The sequence below is a fragment of the Chiloscyllium punctatum genome, chromosome 19, assembly GCF_047496795.1.
Source record: "Chiloscyllium punctatum isolate Juve2018m chromosome 19, sChiPun1.3, whole genome shotgun sequence".
In the NCBI taxonomy this organism is placed as follows: domain Eukaryota; kingdom Metazoa; phylum Chordata; class Chondrichthyes; order Orectolobiformes; family Hemiscylliidae; genus Chiloscyllium; species Chiloscyllium punctatum.
Window position 1 is genome coordinate 81,404,622 of NC_092757.1, and position 22,026 is coordinate 81,426,647.

At 42.4% G+C, this 22,026-nt stretch overlaps 1 protein-coding gene across 4 annotated transcripts in view; it reads right to left on the reverse strand.

The window, feature by feature from the left end:
• LOC140491527 (rap1 GTPase-activating protein 2-like) overlaps positions 1-22,026 on the reverse strand; it is a 407,584-nt gene that overhangs the window by 356,730 nt on the left and 28,828 nt on the right. For all 4 annotated transcript variants that reach the window (XM_072589835.1, XM_072589836.1, XM_072589834.1 and 1 more), the window contains exon 2: positions 21,293-21,409. In XM_072589835.1, coding sequence (XP_072445936.1) covers positions 21,293-21,409 — 117 coding nt within the window. The remainder of the gene's footprint in view (positions 1-21,292; positions 21,410-22,026) is intronic.

The following is a 22,026-nucleotide window of genomic DNA, read 5'->3' on the forward strand; positions in this document are numbered from 1 at the left end:
GGAATCGCGTGTCTGAAGCCCATCTCGCCACAATGCATCAGAGCAAGTTTGATGCTTGATCTCCCCAAATATCTTACACAAATCATAGTTTGCGGGAGACTTAATTGGAACAGCAATCAACATTTGGAGTAATGATGGGTTTTATTTTCAAACTCCATTGTAATGGAAAACTGTCACCAATTTATATTGTCCTCTGTGTTCCAAATTGAAATCAATTAAATCATTATAGACTAGTTATTAAGCATAAAGCTTTGAATGGGTGCCAGTGGTAGTGTCCCAACCTCTGAGCCAGAAGGCCCAGGGTTCTAGTCCCACCTGCCCTAGATATGTTTCACAACATGTCTGGTGGCTGATAAAATAACCAAGCTTCATTTAACTTGATACACCTTTTTTAAATTCACTCATACAACAGGGGGGGTTGCTGACTGGGCCAAATTGGATTGCCCATCCCTAGTTGCCCTTGAGAAGGTGGTGGTGAGCTGCTTTCTTGAACCACCACAGGTCCACATACTGTATTTGGACTCTCAATACCATGAAGGAAGGAATATCAGGATTTTGACCCAGCAACTGTGAAGGTATGGCAATATATTTCCAAGTCAGGATGGCGAGTGGCTTGGAGGGGAACTTGCAAGGGGTGGCGTTGCCATCTATCTGCTGCCCTTGTCCTTTTAGATGGAAGTGGTGTTGAGTTTGGAAGGGGTTGTCATAGGACCTTTCATGAATTTCTCCATTTTGTAGATGGTATACACCGCTGCTACTGAGCATTGGTGATAAAGAGAGTGAATGTTTGTGGATGTTGTGCAAATTAAATTGCCTGCTTTGTTTTGGATAGTGTCAAGATTTGTGGGTGTTATTGGAGCCGCACCAGTTCAACCAACTGGGGAGTATTCCATCACACTCCTGACTTGTGGGTGGACAGGCTTTGGGGAGTTAGGAGGTGAGTTACTCACAGCAGGATTCCTAGCCTCTGTGAATGGTTTAATTTTTTTCTTAATCACCAGATACGAGTGAATTTAATTAAAACAAATGGCTCTATGCACTGATATTACAATTAAGATTGGTTCTATCACCCTTTGCCAGAAAGATTTATTTCTTTGTTCTTGTTACTTATCTACTTTGTGTTTTGGTCCCAACTGAGTTAGATTCTGTACTTTTTTATTTTATTGTTCTGACTCACAGTTTTGTTTAGCCTGAAGGCTGCAGTCTTATTGGAAATTGCTGCATCAATATGGAGTAAATAATTTATTTTTCAGTAATTGCATACACCCTTCTATCTCATTTAGGCACCCAGAGAAATTCTCACAGCTCTTCCTCACGGCTCTTTGCAATTAAATTGGATCTCTACAGAGGAAGGGGATCAGGCTTGCACCTCAGGGAATTGCCTGATCCAGCACAATCCTGCCTTCTCTCTCGGGGAACTTTTCAAGGTCAGAAATTCCTGACGGAATTGCAGAATTCCTCCTCCTGATCGAAGTCTGTTTCAATTCCCAGGAGCTAATACACAGCAGAGTTCTTTGCAACTACCACTTTCACTTAGAAAGGGGGGGGGGAGGTGGCTGGAAATGTGAGGCAGTGTTACTGCAGGAGGCCGCTTCACAAAAAAGCACAAAATAAATTGTTGGAAATTTCCCCAACTGACAACAGAATTAATAAAATGTTATCATTCATTCAGCTCCTCGGTTCTGTACTGAGCTCTCCTCTGCCTATACAAACCATCCAATCTAATCTCATTTTCCTGCTTGCTCCTTATGTATTAGTCAACATTGTTCATGATTTGAATTCTAATCTGTGTTCAACATTGTTTTCTGATGGGGAAATTCCACAATGTAATTATCCTATGATTGAGATGATTTTTTAATTTAATCACCTCTTTCATTTTTTGATTACCTTAAATGAAGATATAAAATTTTGAATACACGCACAAACAAATTCAAGAACAGCTTCTTCCAGATTTTTCAATGGACCTCTCAAATATTAATTCTGATCTCTCTCTCTCTCCATCTTTTCTGTGGCTGTAATGCTGTATACTGCACTCGGTTCTGCTACCCTGATGTACTTTCTGTAGTATGATCTGCCTGTAAAATAGTACTTTTCACTGTATCACAGTACACATGACAATAATGTATCAGTCACCTCTCTGATGTGTGAAAACAATCCCCTTTATAACCATCATTATCTTGATAATCTTCATTGGGTTATATCATAATCTTCTCACCACTAGTTAAAAGTAAGATGCTGAAATGACAGTGGATTTTTCATTCATGATGTCTTGGAATAATACATTGGTGAAAGATAGGCTTTGGACTCTGATTCCTGTGCAGCTTCTTTCACAATCAACTGGACTCCCAATTCTTTTCTCAGGGCCATACAAACATTTCCATTGTAATATATCCTTTTTAAATAGCCAATGTTTTCTATATGCAATTATGAAAGAGATATTAAATTCCTCTTTGAAAATTATTATTGATTTTTTTTTCCCTCTGCTCTTTCAGGCAGTGCATTCCAATTCACAACAACACACTGCAGAAAAAATAACTCTCCTCAGCTCACATCCAATTTTTTGTCAATTATTTATTCCACATTTCTTCCACTGGAACCAGTTTCTTCTCATTAACTTTATCAAAACTCTTCATAATTTTGAACAGTTCTGTGGAGCTATGAATACTGTGGGGATTGAGGGATCTGTGGATAATGAGGGACAATGTTGATGAGCTGGAAGATCAGCCATGGTCTTAATGAACTGCAGAGCAGGCTCAAGGAGATGGCTGACCTCTTCCTGCTTCCATTTCATATGGAAGGCGACAACTCCAGAGCTAGGAGAAAGTGACAACTGCAGATGCTGGAGAGTCAGAGTCGGAAAGTGTGCTGCTGGAAAAGCACAGCAGTTCAGGCAGTATCTGAGGAGCAGGACAGTCGACGTTTCGGACATAAGCCCTTCATTGGGAGTGTGGAGGGGGAAGGGGAGGCAGCTGGGAAGGTGAGAGGTGAATGCAGGTGGGGCTAATGGTGATAAGTCGGTGGGGAGGGTGGAACAGATCGGTGGGAAGGAAAATGGACAGGTAGGACAGGTCAAGAGGGCGGTGCTGAGTTGGAGGGTTTGATCTGGGATGAGGTGGGGAGTGGGGAAATTTGGAAACTTGTGCAGTCAATGTTGATGATGTGTGATCGGAGTGGGGGGGTTAGGGTGGGGGGGGGGGGGGGGGGGGGGGAGAGAGGTAGGTGGTGCCAAGGTGGAAGATGAGATGTTCTTCCCCAGTCTTTGGGTGGCTTGGATTTGGCAGTGGAGGAGGTCTCCCCATGTAACTGAACTCCTCTAACCTTGGTACTGTGGTAGTAAATTTACTCTGTTCCTACTCTAAGATTTCATGATTCTATTCATTTTATTTTGTGCCTATTCCAATACTTATGTCCTTCCCATAACAAGATATCTAGACACAATACTCTAACAGTGGTGTGAGTCAGGTTCAACATTACCTCTTGGTTTTGTATTTTGCCTGCCTAAGTCCAAACTCCATTGAAAAGTGACAGCCATAACCAGGTCCAATTGTGTTGGACTTTTAATAACCCATTTCCATACTTGCCAAAAGTCCATACGCTTTCCCAGTTCAGGCAGCATTTTTTTTTTGCTATTCGCATGTTTGTACCTGAACTGCACTTGATACCTTACTACGGACCTTGTCCATATCCTTCCAAATCCATCCATTTGCCAAACTGAGGAGTTGGTGTATGGGAGAACGATTCACATTTTTGGACCATTGGAATTTCTTCTGGGGTAGAAGTGACCTGTACAAAAAGGATGGATTGCACCTGAATTGGAAGGGATTAACATACTGGCAGGGAGGTTTGCTAGAACTGCTTGTGAAGATTTAAACTAGTAAGGTGGGGGGTAGGGGGGGGTGGTGAAGAGTTGGAATGGGACCCAGGGAGATAGTGAGGAAAGAGATCAATCGGAGACTGGTATAGTTGGGAAAAGGAGAGAGTCAAACAGTCAGGGCAGACAGGGACAAAGCAGAGAACAAGGAAGGACTGATTAATTAAAGTGCATTTATTTCAATTCAATAGGCCGAACAGGGAAGGCAGATGAATTCAAGGCATGGTTAGGAACATGGGACTGGGATATCATAGCAATTACAGAAACTTGATTCAGGGATGGACAGGACTGGCATCTTAGGATACAAATGCTACAGGGAGGACAGAAAGGGAGACAAGAGAGAAGTGAGGGGGGGGCATTTTTGATAAGGGATAGCATTACAGCTGAACTGAGGGAGGATATTCCCGGAAATATATCCAGGGAAGTTATTTGGGTGGAACTGAGAAATAACAAAGGGATGATCACCTTATTGGGATTGTATTATAGACGCCCTAATAGTCAGAGGGAAATTGAGAAACAAATTTAAGAAGATCTCAGTTATCTGTAAGAATAATAAAGGGGTTATGATAGGGGATTTTAACTTTTCGAACATAGACTGGGATTGTCATAGTGTTAAGGGTTTAGATGGAGAAGAATTTGTTAAGTGTGTACAAGAAAATTTTCTGATTCAGTATATGGATGTACCTACTAGCGAAGGTGCAAAACTTGACCTACTCTTGGGAAATAAGGCAGGGCAGGTGACTGAGGTGTCAGTGGGGGAGCACTTTGGCCAGTGACCATAATTCAATTAGTTTTAACATAGTGATGGAAAAGGGTAGACCAGATCTAAAAGTTGAAATTCTAAATGGGACAAAGTCAAAGGTCACACAACACCAGGTTATAGTCCAACAGATTTATTTGGAAGCACTCGCTTTCGGCGCGCTGCTCCTTCATCAGGTAGCTGTGGGCCATACTCCACAACCACCTGAGGAAGGAGCAGCACTCCGAAAGCTAGTGCTTCCAAATAAATCTGTTGGACTATAACCTGGTGTTAAGTGATTTTTAACTTTGTACACGCCAGTCCAACACTCGCACCTCCAAATCAAATTCTAAATTGGAGGAAGGCTAATTTTTGACAGTATTAAGCAAGAACTTTCAAAAGCTGATTGGGGACAGAGATTCTCAGATAAAGGGACAGCTGGGAAATGGGAAGCCTTCAGAAATGAGATAACAAGAGGCCTGAGACAGTATATTCCTGTCAGGGTGAAAGGGAAGGCTGGTAGGTATAGGGAATGCTGGATGACTAAAGAAGTTGAGGGTTTGGTTAAGAAAAAGAAGGAAGCATATGTTAGGTATAGACAGGATAGATCGAGTGAATCCTTAGAATATAAAGGCAGTAGGAGTATACTTAAGAGGGAAATCAGGAGGGCAAAAAGGGGACATAAGATAGCTTTGGCAAATAGGTTTAAGGAGAATCCAAAGGTTTTTACAAATACATTACGGATAAAAGGGTAACAAGGGAGAGAATAGGGCCCCTCAAAGATCAGCAAGGCAGCCTTTGTGTGGAGCCGCAGGACATCAGGGAGATACTAAATGAGTATTTTGTATCAGTGTTGACTGTGGAAAAGGACATGGAGGATATAGACTGTAGGGAAAGAGATGGTGACATCTTCAAAAATGTCCATATTACAGAAGAGGAAGTGCTGGATGTCTTGAAATGCATAAAAGTGATAAATCCCCAGGATCTGATCAGGTGTACCCTAGAGCTTTGTGGGAAGCTGGGGAAGTGATTGCTAGGCCTAGTGCTGAGATGGTTGTACCATTGATAATCACAGGTGAGGTGCCAGAGACTGGAGGTTGGCTAACGTGGTGCCACTATTTAAGAAGGGTGGTAAAGACAAGCCAGGGAGCTATAGACCGATGAGCCTGACCTCAGTGGTGGGCAAGTTGTTGGAGGGAATCATGAGGGACAGGATGTAAAGTATTTGGAAAAGCAAGGACTGATTAGGGATAGTCAACATGGCTTTGTGCGTGGGAAATCACGTTTCACAAACTTGATTAAGTTTTTTGAAAAATTAACAAAGTGGATTGTTGAGGGCAAAGCAGTAGATGTGATCTATATGGACTTCAGTAATGCATTTGACAATATTTCCATGGGACACTGGTTAGCAAGGCTAGATCACATGGAATACAGGGAGAAGCAACCATTTGGATACAGAACTGGCTTGAAGGTAGAAAACAGAGGGTGGTAGTGGAAAGTTGTTTTTCAGACTGGAGGCCTGTGACCAGTGGAGTGCCACAAGGATCGATGCTGGATCCTCTACTTTTTGTCATTTACATAAATGAGCATATGTGAGCATAAGAGGTACAGTTGGTAAGTTTGCGGATGACACCAAAATTGGAGGTGTAGTGGACAGCGAAGGGGGTTACAATAGATTACAACAGGATCTTGACCAGATGAGCCAATGGGCTGAAAAGTGGCAGATGGAGTTTAATTCAGATAAATGCGAGATGCTGCATTTTGGGAAAGCAAAACTTAGCAGGACTTATACAGTTAATGGTAAGGTCCTAGTGAGTGTTGCTAAACAAAGAGACCTTGGAATGCAGGTTCATAGCTCTTTGAAAGTAGAGTCGCAGGTAGATAATATAGTGAAGAAGGCATTTGGAATGCTTTCCTTTATTGGTCAGAGCATTGAGTACAAGGGTTGGGAGGTCATGTTGCAGCTGTACGGGACATTGGCTAGGCCACTTTTGGAATATTGCATGCAATTCTGATCTTTGTCCTATTGGAAGAATGTTATGAAACTTGAAAGGGTTCAGAAAAGATTTACAAGAATGTTGTCAGGGTTGAGGATTTGAGCTACAGGGAGAGATTGAACAAGCTGGGGCTGTTTTCCCTGGAGCATCGAAGGCTGAGGGGTGACCTTATAGTGGTTTATAAAATTGTGAGGGGCATGGATAGGTTAAAAAGACAAGGTCTTTTCCCTGTGGTGGGGGAGTCCAGAACTAAAGGGCATAGGTTTAGGGTGAGAGGGGAAAGATATAAAAGTGACCTAAGGGGCAACTGTTTCACGCAGAGGGTGGTACGTGTATGGAATGAGCTGCCAGAAGAAGTGGTGGAGTACAATTTCAGCATTTAAAAGGCATCTGGATGGGTGTATGAATAGGAAGGCATTAGAGGGATATGGGCTGGGTGCCAGCAAGTGCGATTAGATTGGGTTGGGATATCTGGTCAGCATGGACGAGTTGGACTGAAGGGTCTGTTTCTGTGCTGTACATCTCTATGACTCTATAACTCTAATCAGGCAACAGTCGCCTTGCTGCCTCACAATAAACTGACACTTCAGCCCAACCACAGTTAGGATAAAATGGCAGCCTGGAAACCTGTGGTACTGATTTAGTTCTGCCACAAACCGCATTGCCTCTGGGGACAGAATAAACCATTTTGTGAGCTACATTTGCTGCCCTGGAAACATACATTAGTATATTTATAATAATGCTTCATAGAGAGATGAGACTCGATATAAATGATGTAAATGCCAATTCTGTGCACCCGTGTCACTTTCCCATGTGTCACTGAAGAATTTATTGACAATCTTTCTTCAGGGTGTCTGATGTGAAGTAAAAATGCTGTGGCTGACTTTTCAATCATTCTTAATACGATTAAAATAAGAAGTAAAGTTTCTGAAAATTCTGCAATGCAGAATGGGGATCATTCAACCCAGTAACTGCGTGTTTTAGACTGGGAGCCTGTCCAGCCAGGAGTGGTATACTGCAGGCTGACAGCTCAGGATTTTCTGTACATTATTGAGGGTTGAATGTTGGCCTGGATATCAGAATAATTCCTTGAACTTCTTTGAATATGGTTTGTGGAGATGGTCAACAGGCAAGGCAAAACTTCAGTTTGTGTCGTAGCTAAAAGACAGCACCACTGACAATGCAACACTCCTCAGGTACTGCACTGGAGTGATAGCTTGGATTGTGTGCTTGAATTTTAGTGGAACCTCGTCATACTGGGTACACAAACAGGTTTTCGCTTTTCTTCCCTTGTGCTGAATCAGGAAATATTCACTTTCATCAGCATTGCGAAGCTCCAAACTCCAGCTGTGGTTCCACCATGATACATTCCCCCTTCCAAGCTGGCTGCTGTCAAATTGTGTTCTTGGAAAAATTTGTCAAAAAGCCAGAAGTGAACTTGGCAACAAGATCTGTCAAACAAGTGTCATACTGTGAGATCCTGACAGCCTGTTGAGCAGTCTTATGAGGATTCATCATCACGTCAATCAATAACACAGCCAGAATCACATCAACAGCCTGCCTTAAGAGAGCATGTATCACTGCCATCTGCAATTTGGGAAGGTAAGGCTGCACTGCTAGAAATTCTACAGGGAACTGAAGCTTTGCTAATACACCAGGGCAGCCTCTGGTTAAAGGCTACACGCTGACAGCTTGCTGTGAATCTGAAAGGACAATCGTGTGTTTGAGTACCATCTTGTCAAAAGTCCATTGTAAACGTAACTGGGCAGCTCCTGGTTGAGGGCTTTTCTCTCAATGAAGGAGAGTAAATATAAGAGGACACTCTACAGCTTCTTGCTGAACGGGGAACAGACTGTTGGGGGGGGGGGGGGGGGGGGAGGGGAAATCAACTGGCAAGTGAAAAAAAATTAACACATTCTGTGGCAATCAGAGACAGACTAAGAAAATGCTGGAGAAAGAAACAGAAAGTAAAAAGAGAAAAGGAAAGCCAGCAATGCAGAAACAGTGAACCCGTTCTCACTTTACTGTTGTGTGATGGAATACTCTCTATTTCTCTAATAATGACCTTCCCTCCATCAAAAGGTCAGAAGTGGGAATGTTTACTGGTGACTGCACAACATTCAGCACCGCTCCCAACGCCTCAGACACTGAAGCAGTTCACATCCAAATGCAGCAAGATCTTGACACCATGCAGGCTTGGGCTGATAAGTGGCAATTAACATTTATGTTACACAAATGTCAGGCAATGAACATCTCAAAGAAGAGAGAATGTACCACCTTTCAATGGCATTCAGTGGCATTATTATTTCTGAATCCCCCTTTATCAATATCCTAAGGGTCGACCAGAAACTGAACTGGACTAGCCATATAAAGACATCATCCATAAGTCAGGAGTGGAATGAAGTACTCCCACTTGTCTGGATGAGTGCGGCTCGAATAACACTCAAGCTTGACAGCATCCAGGACAAATAATTTGACTGATGACACATCCACTCTCTCCACCACTAATGCTCAGTGCCAGCAGTGTGTACCACCTACAAGATGCACAGTAGACATTTAGCAAGGCTCCTTGGATAGCACGCTCAAAACCCAGGATCACCACCATCCAGGAGGACAAGAACAGAAGACACATGGGAGCGGATAGAGGGGAAGGCAATTTCCCTTCCAAACCACTTACCACCCTGAGTTGGAAATTCCAATCATACTGGGTCAATGGACAACAATGGTTTGGAGTTGGGTACCAAATGTCATATTTCCAAATTTGTGAACGATACAAAGCTAAGTAGGAATTTGTGCTGTAAGGCAGATATAAAGTAACTTAGAAGCATTTGGACAAGCTGAGTGAATGGACAAGATCATGACAGATGGAATATAAAATGGAAAAATATGAGGTTATCCACTTTGGTAGGAGAAACAGATGTGCAGAGTCTTTCTTAAATGGTAAGAGGTTGGAAAGTTTGGATGTGTAAACAGACCAAGATGACCTTGTCACTGAAGGCTAACATACAGGTGCAGCAAACTGTTAAGAATATTAGTCTTTATTGCAGAAAGATTCGGATACACAGGAGGAGTAATTAGGTCTTGTTTCAATTGTATAGGAACTTGGTTAGACCACACCTGAAGTACTGTGTAGAGATAGAGGGAGTGTCTTCAAGGTTCATCATCCTTGTTCCTGGGATGGTGGGACTGACCTAGGAACAGAGATTGGGCAAACTGGGCCTCTAGATTTTTGAAGATGTGAGCGATGATCTAATTAAGCTTATAAAATACTTAAAGGAACAATCGAGTAGATGCAACACCCTCGTCTAGAACTAGGGACACAAAGTAAAAATATTGGGGTTGCCACTTAGGTCTGAGGTGAACAATCAAAATTTCATTCAGACAGTCTTGAATCTTTGGAATTCTTAAACAACAAAGGGCAGATGAGGCTCAGTCTAGAATATGTTAAAGATAGAAATCGATCGAGTTATGGTTTCCATGGTAGACAGTTATGGAGATGGGTGGCATTGACATGTTGGAACAGCCATTACTCTATAGAATGGCAGAGCAGGCCTGAATGGCCTATTCCTATTTCTCTGATCATATCAGCACCTCTTCCATACACCCTCCACCATCGTTATCTAGTCATAGTGGTCAGTTGCACCAACAAGTTGCACTGCAGCAACTCAGCAACATTCTTTCAACAACACCTCCCAAACATCCTCCTCCCGTACCTAAGAAAGCCAAGACTGGCAGCTGCATGGCTACACCACCATCAAGGTCCCCTCCAAGCCTTACCATACACCACACAGACCTGAAACTGCGTTGCCAGTTCCTTCACTGCAGCTGAGTCAACATCCTGGAATCTCCTTCATAGCAGTACTGTGGGCATATTTACATTATATGGACTGCAATGGTTCAAGAAGGTAGCTCATCAAGGAATAGGCAATATGTACCGGCCTAGCCAGTGATGTCTACATCCTGTGAATGAATTACTAATATGCAGCTTGGGATGCTGGGGAGATAATAAGGATTGTAGAGTTGACCTGAACTATTCTTATGATTACATACATGTCCATCAATTAATGGAATTCCATGGAAATGATGAGCACCATGTAATAACAGCTCTCTGCTTGACAGGTTGAAACACATCCAGAAATTGACCTGTTGGTCTCTGTGATGAAACTGTGACGATTTCAACAAACCAAGCACTCAACCTTCAAAGTGTGATCCATTCTGGATCCAGGCTAGCAGAAGGCATTAAGGAGTATGGAGACAAAGCAGGAATGTGCTGTTAAAGTAGAGGATCATTCATGACAACAATTAAATAGCAGAGCAGGGCTGAATGGCCTTCTCATGCTTCTGGTTTCTATGTGCAACTTCGAAGCCTGTAAGTAGCCAAAGTAACTGGGAAAAGCCTTGAGTTTTTGACAGGGAACAGCTGGTTTGTGAGCCTTGGGGAAAGAGTCTCATTTGGTGAATGTGCGGAAACTTGTCTGTTCTTCACAAGGAAGAGCTCAGTTTCAAGCGTGCTTTCTGTCTTAAGAAACGGAGTGTGACTCAGAGGTCAGGAAAATAGTCAAGGAAGAGAAGTAGAAAGTATGTCATGGAAATGTTAGGATTTTAAAATTATTCTTCCAAGGCTAGTCTTTCTCTTTTATGTGGATGGACAAAACAGGCAGTTTTGCAGAAATATTACAGGGAGAAAATCTGGGCATAAACGATTCAAATTCTGTGGATAAAGAATCCAAACTATAAAGGGGTAGAACCAGTTGTCTTTCTAATTCTATTTCGGTTTTTGGTGATGATATCATGTTGTTGACAATCATGGTGAACTCCAGTGCAATAGCCGGTCAGTTGGACCTAGGGTTTTTTGCCCGAGTTAGAAATTATTTTCTTTTGAGTCCTTTAATGCTGGGGTTTTCTTTTACTCACCAAGATCGAAGGAGAGATCTGTCTTGGCTTCTAGCTTTTGGAGGTTTGAGTGCAACTATCCCTCAGGTGTTGACAAACTGCTAGTTAAAACAAATCAAAAGGCTGTTTCCAGGCAATGTATCTTGAAGCCAAGGACACCTGGTGCCAACTAATCTCATAAAAGTATCAAATTCAGTTTCTCCAAAAGTTATATGCCAAATAACTAATAAGTGAACACCACACTGCCCCACGTTTCTGTGAACTGTTAAAGAACGGTGATATTCCAACCTTCTATTTTCCAGTTTATATTTCCAAACAAAATAAACTTAGTCCTTTCAGAGGCGGCATAAGCGAATTCAAGTGGGGTCAGGGGGAAAGGTTTGTTTTTATGCCAGTTCACCAGCGTGAGATCACAGAGATCCTGGTACAAGGTCTTTCAATAGGGTGTCATTCAGGGGAACATTGAAGAGGTTGTACATGGAGATGCCAGGTATGTGGGCTGGCCTCCATTGCAGTGTCCAGGGGCATAGAGGACCTCAGCCCCAACTGGCAGAGGGCATCGCGCAGAGTTGGCCCTCTCCCCAAACTCTGCTTCATCATAGGGTTGTGTTGTCGACTCAGAAGCACCTCCACTGCTGCCCCCACATGCTGCCTTTATGAGTCACCAGATCCTCCATCCATGAGGAAGTGGAAACTTACCCTGCTAAATCCAGCAACTCACCAAAGCACCTCTAAAAGCATTCCATAGTATTTAGAGTCAATGAGTCATAGTGTCATTCATCACAGAAACAGACCCTTTGGTCCAATTTGTCTGTGCTGACAAGACATTCCAATCTGACCCAGTCCCATTTGTCAGCATTAGGCTCATATCCCTCTAAACCGTTTCTGTTCATATACCTATCCAGATGCCTTTGAAATATTGTAATTGTATAATTTTCTGGCATACTCTCAATCTACAGATTAGGAAAATGGTGAAATGAGCTGCAATTCAGCAGGAATTCCTTCAGTGCTGGTGGCCTTGTGGGCTCTTAGCTGTCACAGAATCATAGAATCCCTACAGTGTGGAAGCAGGCCATTATGCCAATTGAATCCAACACGGACACTCCAAAGAGCATCCGACCCCCCTACCTCTGTTAACCCTGCATTTCCCCTGGTTAACCCACCTAGCTTGCACATCCTGGATACTATGGGCAGTTGAGCACAGCCAATCCACCTAACCTGCATGAATCTATGCAATTGTACAAATTAGCATGAATCTTGAAAGTCAAATGACTGGCTCTTCAAAGCACACCAGTTTGAGAGTGACAAGTGAACAGATCTAGGTTTTTAAATTGTGAATCAAACCTGTCAGTATAGTGTCTGGCATCACAACTGGGAGGAGTCTGGAGTGCTGGTTGTGGTAAAAACCCATCTGGTTCACTCATGTTCCTTACCCGATGTGGCCTCCATGTGATGCCAGACTCATAGCAATGTGGTTGTCCATTAACTGCCCACTGAAATAGCCCAGCAAGAAGCTCGGCTCAAGGGCACATTTGGATGGGCAACAAATATGGACCTTGCCTGCAATGCCCACATCCCATGAAAAATCAGAAAAAAATTAATATAAGTTTGTGACTTTCCACTTTTTTGATGTCTAACCACTTGTTTGTCCAAAGCTCACAGAACTTGCTCATGATATTTAAATACCGACTGTGTATCTCCATTGAGCGAGAGCTGAAAACCACAGGAAATGAACCACAGGATGAGGCCAGGAGGCAGGAATGCCCCTGGGCCTGCCCAAAACCTAAAGGTTAAATTCAAACGTTTGGCAGCAACTACACTTTTGCATAATTTATATATTTTGTACAGCAATCAAGATCTTAAAATACTGTCCAACCTAATTATATCTACAATCTATTCCAATAACATACTAACTTTAAGAAATGTATTAATGAACGATCTGATTATTTTGTCTTACTGAACACAGCATGCTATATTGTAGGCATAGTAGTGTCATCAATTTAGTCATCTGGAGAAAGAAATTGTTGAGATAAGTTGAGCTCTCAAACTCATTAAGCTGTAGACAAGAACTCATGTGGCTCCATGTAATTAACAAGGTCTATAATCAGTATCAGTTTCCTTCAGAAATGGTCTGATCAGTTTCACAGTTAACATTGTTTTGAAGACAATCAGACAGGTACAATTTCTCCAATAATGCAGCAGAGATTTTACTTTTTCTCTCCATTGGTATGTGTTGTCCCCCAATTGATTTGGAGGGGCCATTGTGAATCTATCATTAAAAATATTGTGCCTGTGACAATATTGACATCAATTCACAGTCAGCACAGTGTTGTTACAATTGCTGGAACTGGAGACTGTCACAGCCTGTAATTAAGGATTTAAAGTAACTGCATGTCATCCTGAATCACAATATTGTTAGGCACTAAAATAACATGAAAAATACTGCAGATTCTGGAGATCTGAAATAAAAACAGGAAGTGCTGGGCGGACTCAGCAGACCTAGCTGCATCTGTGGAGAGTCAATCTGAAATAACACTTGGAGTCCAGTAAGGTTTTTCTTTGACAATAAACCAGATAAGTTGGTGATTAATTGCTTAACATAGCAGGGATAAGTACAGTGGCACATATTAGGAATAGGTGGTACAGTGGCTCAGTGGTTAGCACTACTGCCTCACAGCACCAGAGACCCAGGTTCAATTCCAGCCTTGGGCGAATGTCTATCTGGAGTTTGCATATTCTATCTGTGTCTGTGTGGATTTCCTCTGGGTGTTCTGGTTTCTCACAGAACAAAGATGTGCAAGTTAGGTGGATTGGCAATGTTAATGTGCCGAGAGATATGGGGGTTGGATTGGATGGGATGCCCTTTAGAGGGTCAGCATAGGCTGAATGGCCCCCTTCCACACGGAGGGGATTCTAAGAATATTAACTTATTGAACATTTTCCTTAATTATATTTAAATTATTAATAGACCAACAGGAGGGCAACAGGCTAGTGAACAGGACCGATGCTGCCAGACCTGCTGAGGTCTGTGCAGTACAAAACAGTACTTTCTGTTTTCATTTCATATTTTTAGTGTGTGTGAAGTTGTGAAAAGAAAAGAATCTCAGAGTTTATTTTCCCCTGTTTGCTGTTTTAAGCCTCTGAGTAACATATTTGTGCTGAATTCCTGACCAATGCTCCTTCAATGGAACTTGTTTATTCAGATATCTTCAGGGAAATTATGCCACCTACTGATTTCAATGTGCATGAAACTATACAGTGTATTATCATAGAGACAGAGAATGTGCTCATTTAAAATCCGCCCTTAGAAATTATAGCTGTTTACAATAAGCGTTAAATCGGCAGAGATGGGTACATCTAACATTGAATGTTAGAACACCTTTCTCTCACTCGCCTTGCATTATTAATGTACCAGCAGAGGGCTAAAGGCCAGTAACGTAAGGTCCATTGTGACAGCTTTTGAATTCAATTAGCAAATAAACATAGAATGTCGAACAGTACAGCACAAAAACAGGCCCTTCGGCCCTCCATATCTGCACTGACCATGATGCCAAACTAAACTAATCCCATCTCACTGTTCATGATCTGTATCCTACTATTCCTTGCCTGTTCGTGTTTAATCTAGAATTTTTAAAAAATAAAGTTGGTATAATGTCAATTGTCGCTAGTAAAATCACACCTGGTTCATTAATGTTCCTTACCTGATTGATCTCCATGTGATGTCACATCCATAGCTATTCTGTTGGCTCTTAAATATCCTCTGAAATGGCCTCGCGGGCAGCTCAGTTCAACAGCAATTAGGGATAGGCAATAAATGCAGAAATGTAACTTTTCTTTCTCAGACAAATCTCTGATAAACAGAATAACTCTGGTTATTCTGACAGACTGAGTGCATGGCCTTCAGTAGGCTAGCACTGAATTCAGGGAGTTGTCAAGAGGCAGGATTGCACAATTAGCTCCCTCTCTCATGCCTGTGATGTGGGGACAGAAGCCGTCAGAATTCCGTAAACATAAAAAGGCATGTTGACAGCATGGAATAGACCAGTCAACAATGGCTCTGCAATCCCTGAAGGCTTCAACACATTATCTCTTGCTTGCAACAACTAACCCCCAACCCTCACACTGCTGCCGTTGCTCAACTGATATTCTCATCCAACCCTCACGATATACCCTCTCCACCAGGAATGACAACAGGCCCTTTCTCACTCTATTGTCTGGTTCCTGACTGCCAGTTTACCAGCCACTTTGCCCCAACTCCACTATTTTAAAATTGCTAAGGAAAGAGTATTCAAAATTAATGATGAGAAACAGAAATCCTTCCAGTAATGCAAAGATTTTTCTCTATATCAAGAGTGGTAATGTAAAATCCCCTCTCTCCCTCACAACTGTACCTCAAGCTCCCTTTGACATTTCCAATTCCCCTCTCTCTTGGATGCTGATCTTTGTCATTTGTCCACCCTTTGGTGAAATAGCAACTTCCACTGAATATCTGAATCAAGATCACCCACATTGCAGGAGGAGAATGGCCTGATAGTGAAGTACGTACATTTCAAGTTATGCTCAGTAAATCTTAGGTTTTAATGCTTTTTACTTTCTCCCTCGACTTCATGTAAAGAACTTCTCTTCCACAGAGATCACAGATTGCCTTTACAAATTGGAAATAAAACAGGTTACCTTCAATGCCCACTGAATGAATTAATGGGAGACAAAGTGAAATTGGTAAAGATAACAGTTATATCATTCTACTGAAGAAGACACCATTTAACTTTCCGCAGAATGAACTCAAGATTGCAATAAAAGCAAAATATTGCAGATGCTGGAAAAAAACACAGAACAGAGAAATTTACACCAGACCTACCAAGTTTCTCCAGCACTCTGTGTTTCTTGTAAACCCAGGACTCTGCAGATGTAGCAAAGTCAACATAATCATTCCTTAGCCAAGCCTGTAACATGCCTGCTGTTAGAATAACGTCAAAAATACAACAAGGAAACATGCCTTTCAACCTGACCACTCACACAGCTAGATTTGTGGGCGGCACGGTGGCACAGTGGTTAGCACTGCTGCCTCACAGCGCCAGAAATCCGGGTTCAATTCCCGCCTCAGGCGACTGACTGTGTGGAGTTTGCACGTTCTCCCTGTGTCTGCGTGGGTTTCCTCCGGGTGCTCTGGTTTCCTCCCACAGTCCAAAGATGTACAGGTCAGGTGAATTGGCCATGCTAAATTGCCCGTAGTGTTAGGTAAGGGGTAAATGTAGGGGTATGGGTGGGTTGCGCTTCGGCGGGGCGGTGTGGACTTGTTGGGCCGAAGGGCCTGTTTCCACACTGTAAGTAATCTAATCTAATCTAATATATTCCTCCCATCTGTCCTTTGTTAACTCTACCATGATCAGCATCTATTCTTCCTTCATGAGGTTTGAGAAGATTTGTAGCTCAGGTTGAGATTCTACATGTAAGTTTGCTCACTGAGCTGGAGGGTTTGTTTTCAGATGTTTCATCACCATACTAGGTAACATCTTCAGTGAGCCTGCTAATGAAGCACAGGTGGTGTAGCCCGCTTTCTATGTTTGGGTTTCCTTGGGTCGGTGATGTAATTTCCTGTGGTGATATCATTTCCTAGGTGATGACATTTTCTGTTTTTTTTCTCAGGGGTTGGTAGATGGGGTATAACATGCTGTGTTTGTTGATAGAGTTTTGGTTCAATTGCCATGCTTCTAAGAATTCTCATGCATGTCTCTGTTTGGTTTGTCCTAGGATAGATGTGTTGTCCAAATCGAAGTGGTGTCCTCCCTCATCTGTATGTAAGGATACTAATGAGAGTGGGTCATGTCTTTTTGTGGCTAGTTAATGTATGTATCCTGGTGGCTAGTTTTATACCTGCTTGTCCAACGTAGTGTTTGTTACAGTACTTGCAAGGTATTTTGTAGATGACATTAGGGTCTTTCAAGTTCATTAGCTGCTGTTTTAGTGCGTTGGTGGGTTTGTGGCCTACCATGATGCCAAGGGGTCTGAGTAGTCTGGCAGTCATTTCCGAGATGTCTTTGATGTACGGGAGAGTGGCTACGGTTTCTGGACATGTTTTGTCTGCTTGTTTGGATTTGTTGCTGAGAAATCGGCGGACTGTGTTCATTGGGTACCCGTTCTTTTTGAATACACTGCATAGGTGATTTTCTCTGCTCTGTATAGTTCCTCTGTGCTGAAATGTATGGTGGCTTATTGAAATAATGTTCTAATGCAGCTTCAGAAGCAATCATCCCAACATCCACCAATGATAAAGCATTGCTGAGCTGTCAGCAGCTCCTGTCCTCCCATTCGGGCATCTGAATGATTACAGCAGTCACAGGAAGAGGCTATTTGGCATATCACTGATACTTTGCATGATCAATTCCCACTCCCCAACCTTTTCTCCTGTAGTGATTGGAACCAGATGGACCTTTTTGACAGTGACGTCCTAGATTGGGGTTATTAACCTAGACTAATCAGCCCTCACTGACCAATATAACCAAGAGATTAGAATCTCCTCAGTTGAGGACTGACTCCGAGCTGGCTGGCCACAGCCAGTGTACTGTGCACTAGTATACAAAAGGTGACTTGGTGATGGGATACCAGCCTCTGTGCAGTTATTTCACCTCCCCAATGTCTTCTAATGTTTCTTTCTCTTATGACATCTATCCAATTTTCTTTGGAAAGCCTCTCTACCACATACCAAGGTATCCCAGATTCTTGCCACTCAGTGCAGAAAACCTATTTTCCTCATCCCATCATTGCATTTTTATTTCCACAAATTTTAACCTTTCGTTCTGCTCTGATGAATAATTTCTCCATGTCTAGACTCAGGACTTGAGCGCCATGATCTCCTTTTAATCTCCTCTTCTCCAAGGAGAACAGCTCCACATTCCCCACTCTAAATAACTGGAATTCTTCCTCTCTTGTAAACGATTAGATTAGATTAGATTAGATTCCCTACAGCGTGGAAACAGGCCCTTCGGCCCAACAAGTCCACACCGACCCTCCAAAGAGTAACCCATCCAGACCCAGTTCCTTCTGTCTAATGCACCTAGAACGATGGGCAATAAAACATGGCCAATTCACCTAACTTTCACATCTTTGGACAGTGGGAGGAAACCGGCGCACCTGGAGGAAACCCACGCAGACACCAGGTGAATGTGCAAACTCCACACAGACAGTCCCCAAGGTTGGATTCGAACCTTGGACCCTGGTGTTGGAAGGCAGCAGTGCTAACCACTGAGCCATCATACCACCCCACTGAACCTGGAGCTGGGGTCCGGGCCACATCTTTCCTGAATCCTCTTTAATCCGTTCACATCCATCCTAATCAATGCTGCTGTTACATGTGAATTTCATGAGCAAGAGGAGCTCCAATAAACATAAAGTTGGCAAAGCACCGTGAGATATGGCTCCTCGTTCTATTCATTCCTGAAAAACAAAACCTGCTGAATTTGCAGCGACCAATCGCGGGGAAGAAACAGGCCATACCTTTCTTAGCAAACACGCAGTAAGGTGCTAATGCATGGCCAATATCAGCTGTCATTGGTGTAATGTACTGAATTAAAAACAGCTGAAATTATGAGAAATGGAAGGATTTAGTGTAGCGGAAAGTAGAGGAGTGTTATATGACCCTAAGACCAAAGGAGGTAGGAGGCTATTCAGCCCACTGAGTCTGCTGCTATTCAACAAGATCATGGTTGATCTGACAATCTTCAACTCCACTTTTATGCCTTTTCCCTTGATTCCCTTACCATTTTAAAATCTAGTTGTCTCAGCCTTTAATGTACTCAATGACAGCCCTTTGCAGTAAAGAACTCCACAGATTCAATTTATAGCCCTGCAGAGTATGTTGACTGCCTCCAATCATTAATCAACAAGCTCTGGCAAGCACCGTCTTCCAATTTTGAATTTGTTAGTCACTTTTGTTTGGAACAGACGCCATATAAATGATTTGTGCCTCCTGCACCAATATTTCCTGTGAGAAACCTTATTAATATACAGACAGTATACAGTATGGATTATATGGTCTGCACATTTAGAGGAGGATTTTCCCATGTTTGGCTACCCATTTTCAGATGCATTGAGGAAGCCAATGGCATGAGATGAAGTGGGGGTGTGGGAGTAGGGAAGTTGAAGCCCAGCTAGAGGTCTCTGCCTCCAAAGACTGATTCATAAATCTTCCTTGAGGCGGGCATTCTTGCCTTCTCTGGCTTTGTGCTTTGTCTCAGTTCCTGTTCGGGTCCTGAAAGAGGGTGGTGCATTACCAGAACCCAATGCTTTTTTTGGGGAGGAGCATTGGCCAAGTACCCTGTCAATCCCGATGGTCAATGCCCAAGCAGGCAATCAGGGGTGTAGACCATCATTATGATGGCTGTTGTTCCGAACAGCATCAACATCCTGCACAAAATAAAACTGGTCCTTCCCACATTCGTTACCATGAAAAGTGTTGGCAGAATGCAGATGTTAGTCTACCTTGCTAACACATAGAGTGTTAATTCAAGCCCTGAGGAAGCAGTGAAGTCATTGCTATACCTTGAGATTCTGTGCCACAATATTTCAACTCATAATACTGTATTTAACTTGATAAACTGTAAGCAATATACAAAAATAGTTTTATTTAAAAAGAAACACAAATACAAACCATGAAAAAGCCATTAGGCATTTCTCCACCAATAACTGACAACATAGAAGTCTCTTCGTGTTTATTAATGAAATTACATGCTGCCACCAGGCTTCAAGTTCTTGTCACTACTCGAGTCAATAATTATTAAAACTCTCACTGCTGTCTCACAGCAAGTGTGCAAACGTTAGTCTTTCCATGCAGATCTCAGTTATTTTTCCAACTGACATCTTTGGCCAGATGCCTGGGTTCTGAAAGCAGATCTCACACACGATGCTAAATTGGAGGGAAACCATGTTTTTGGAAACAAGATGCGTTTGGGATTCAGTCTCCTGCTCTCCCTCACAAACCAGAGGCCGATCACATTCAACACTTAAACATAGGAAGAATGTAAATCTTTTACAGTTGGTGCTAAAAGCTGATGCAATTAGTGGTTTCCAATATCTCCCACCATTAGGAGACTAAAGTGAGTACCTGTCATTCAGCATTAAGACCTCAGACAGCCATGGGGATGGATTGTGAACACAAGATACTTCCAAGGACATGATAAAGGTCCCACATCACTTTCCTTGTTATACACAGACCCTGGGTGAGGTTCCCCAATTTGCATCAAAGCTGGTTAACATGAGACTTGACAGAGATATGCAAATAATTTTGATGAAGTGATTCAGCAACAACGACAGTAGGATTAGTAATTAAAGGGTGCAGATTAAAGGTGATTGACAAAGGAACCCAAGGTGACACAAGGAAACAATAAGTTGCTGTGATCTGAAATGTGCAGCCTAAAATGTGGTGGAAACACATTCAAAAATAATGAAAGAGAACTGGAGTAAATATTTGAAAGGTAAATTATAAACCTATGGAAAAAGTACAAGGGAGTGGGATTAATTCAAAAACTTTACCAAAGAGCTAATACAGGTAGGATAGACTAAATGGTTTCCTTGTAGGCTGCTGCAGCACCAAAAACAGATGCACTGGGTGCTATAATTTTTTTAAAAATGTGACTATTTATTCCTTTCCATTTATGAATCATGTATTTTACAAAATTAGCTGCTGCATTTGTCAACATGCTCACATTTTGAAAGTGGCTGCAGAGTGCTTTTACACATCCTGAGAAAATAGATTATGTTTCGGAAGGGCAATCTCTTCCCTTGTTTTTTCCCTACCTGCTGGGAGATTCTAGATCAGCTCTGCTGACTATACGATGCTGATACGGAGTGTATAACCAGTTGAAAGCTGTGAGCGTCCTTTCTTCCATTTTGAATTTCCCTTCTCTCACGTACCTGAAAAATAAACCAGGGAGTTTCTGCACACAGTCTGTACATCCATTGGCTCACTGAACAGAACTTTAATTTAACATCCCCTTGAAAAGATGGGGCACATATTAAAAGCCACTAATCACTCAATTGGAATTGTATCTGATTTAGAGTCATACAGCATGGAAACAGATCCTTCGGTCCAGCCAGTCCATGCCGACCATAATCCCAAACTAAACTACTCCCACCTGCCTGCATTGGCTCATATCCCTCCAACATTTCTTATTCATGTACTTCTCTAAATGTCTTTTAAACATTGTCACTGTACCTGCATCTCCCACTTGTATGGTAGTTCACACCATGGTATCAAAGCAACAAGCCTAAGTTTCAGTCCCTCCCATTATTAATAATTAAGGTAACTAGTGAACATATTTTTATGATGCTGACTGAATGTTTATATTTGAGCTAGGACATTGGGGATAGATTCTGGATTAGTGGTGCTGGAAGAGCACAGCAGTTCAGGCAGCATCCGAGTAGCTTCGAAATCGACGTTTCGGGCAAAAGCCCTTCATCAGGAATAAAGCTGATGAAGGGCTTTTGCCTGAAACGTCGATTTCAAAGCTACTTGGATGCTGCCTGAACTG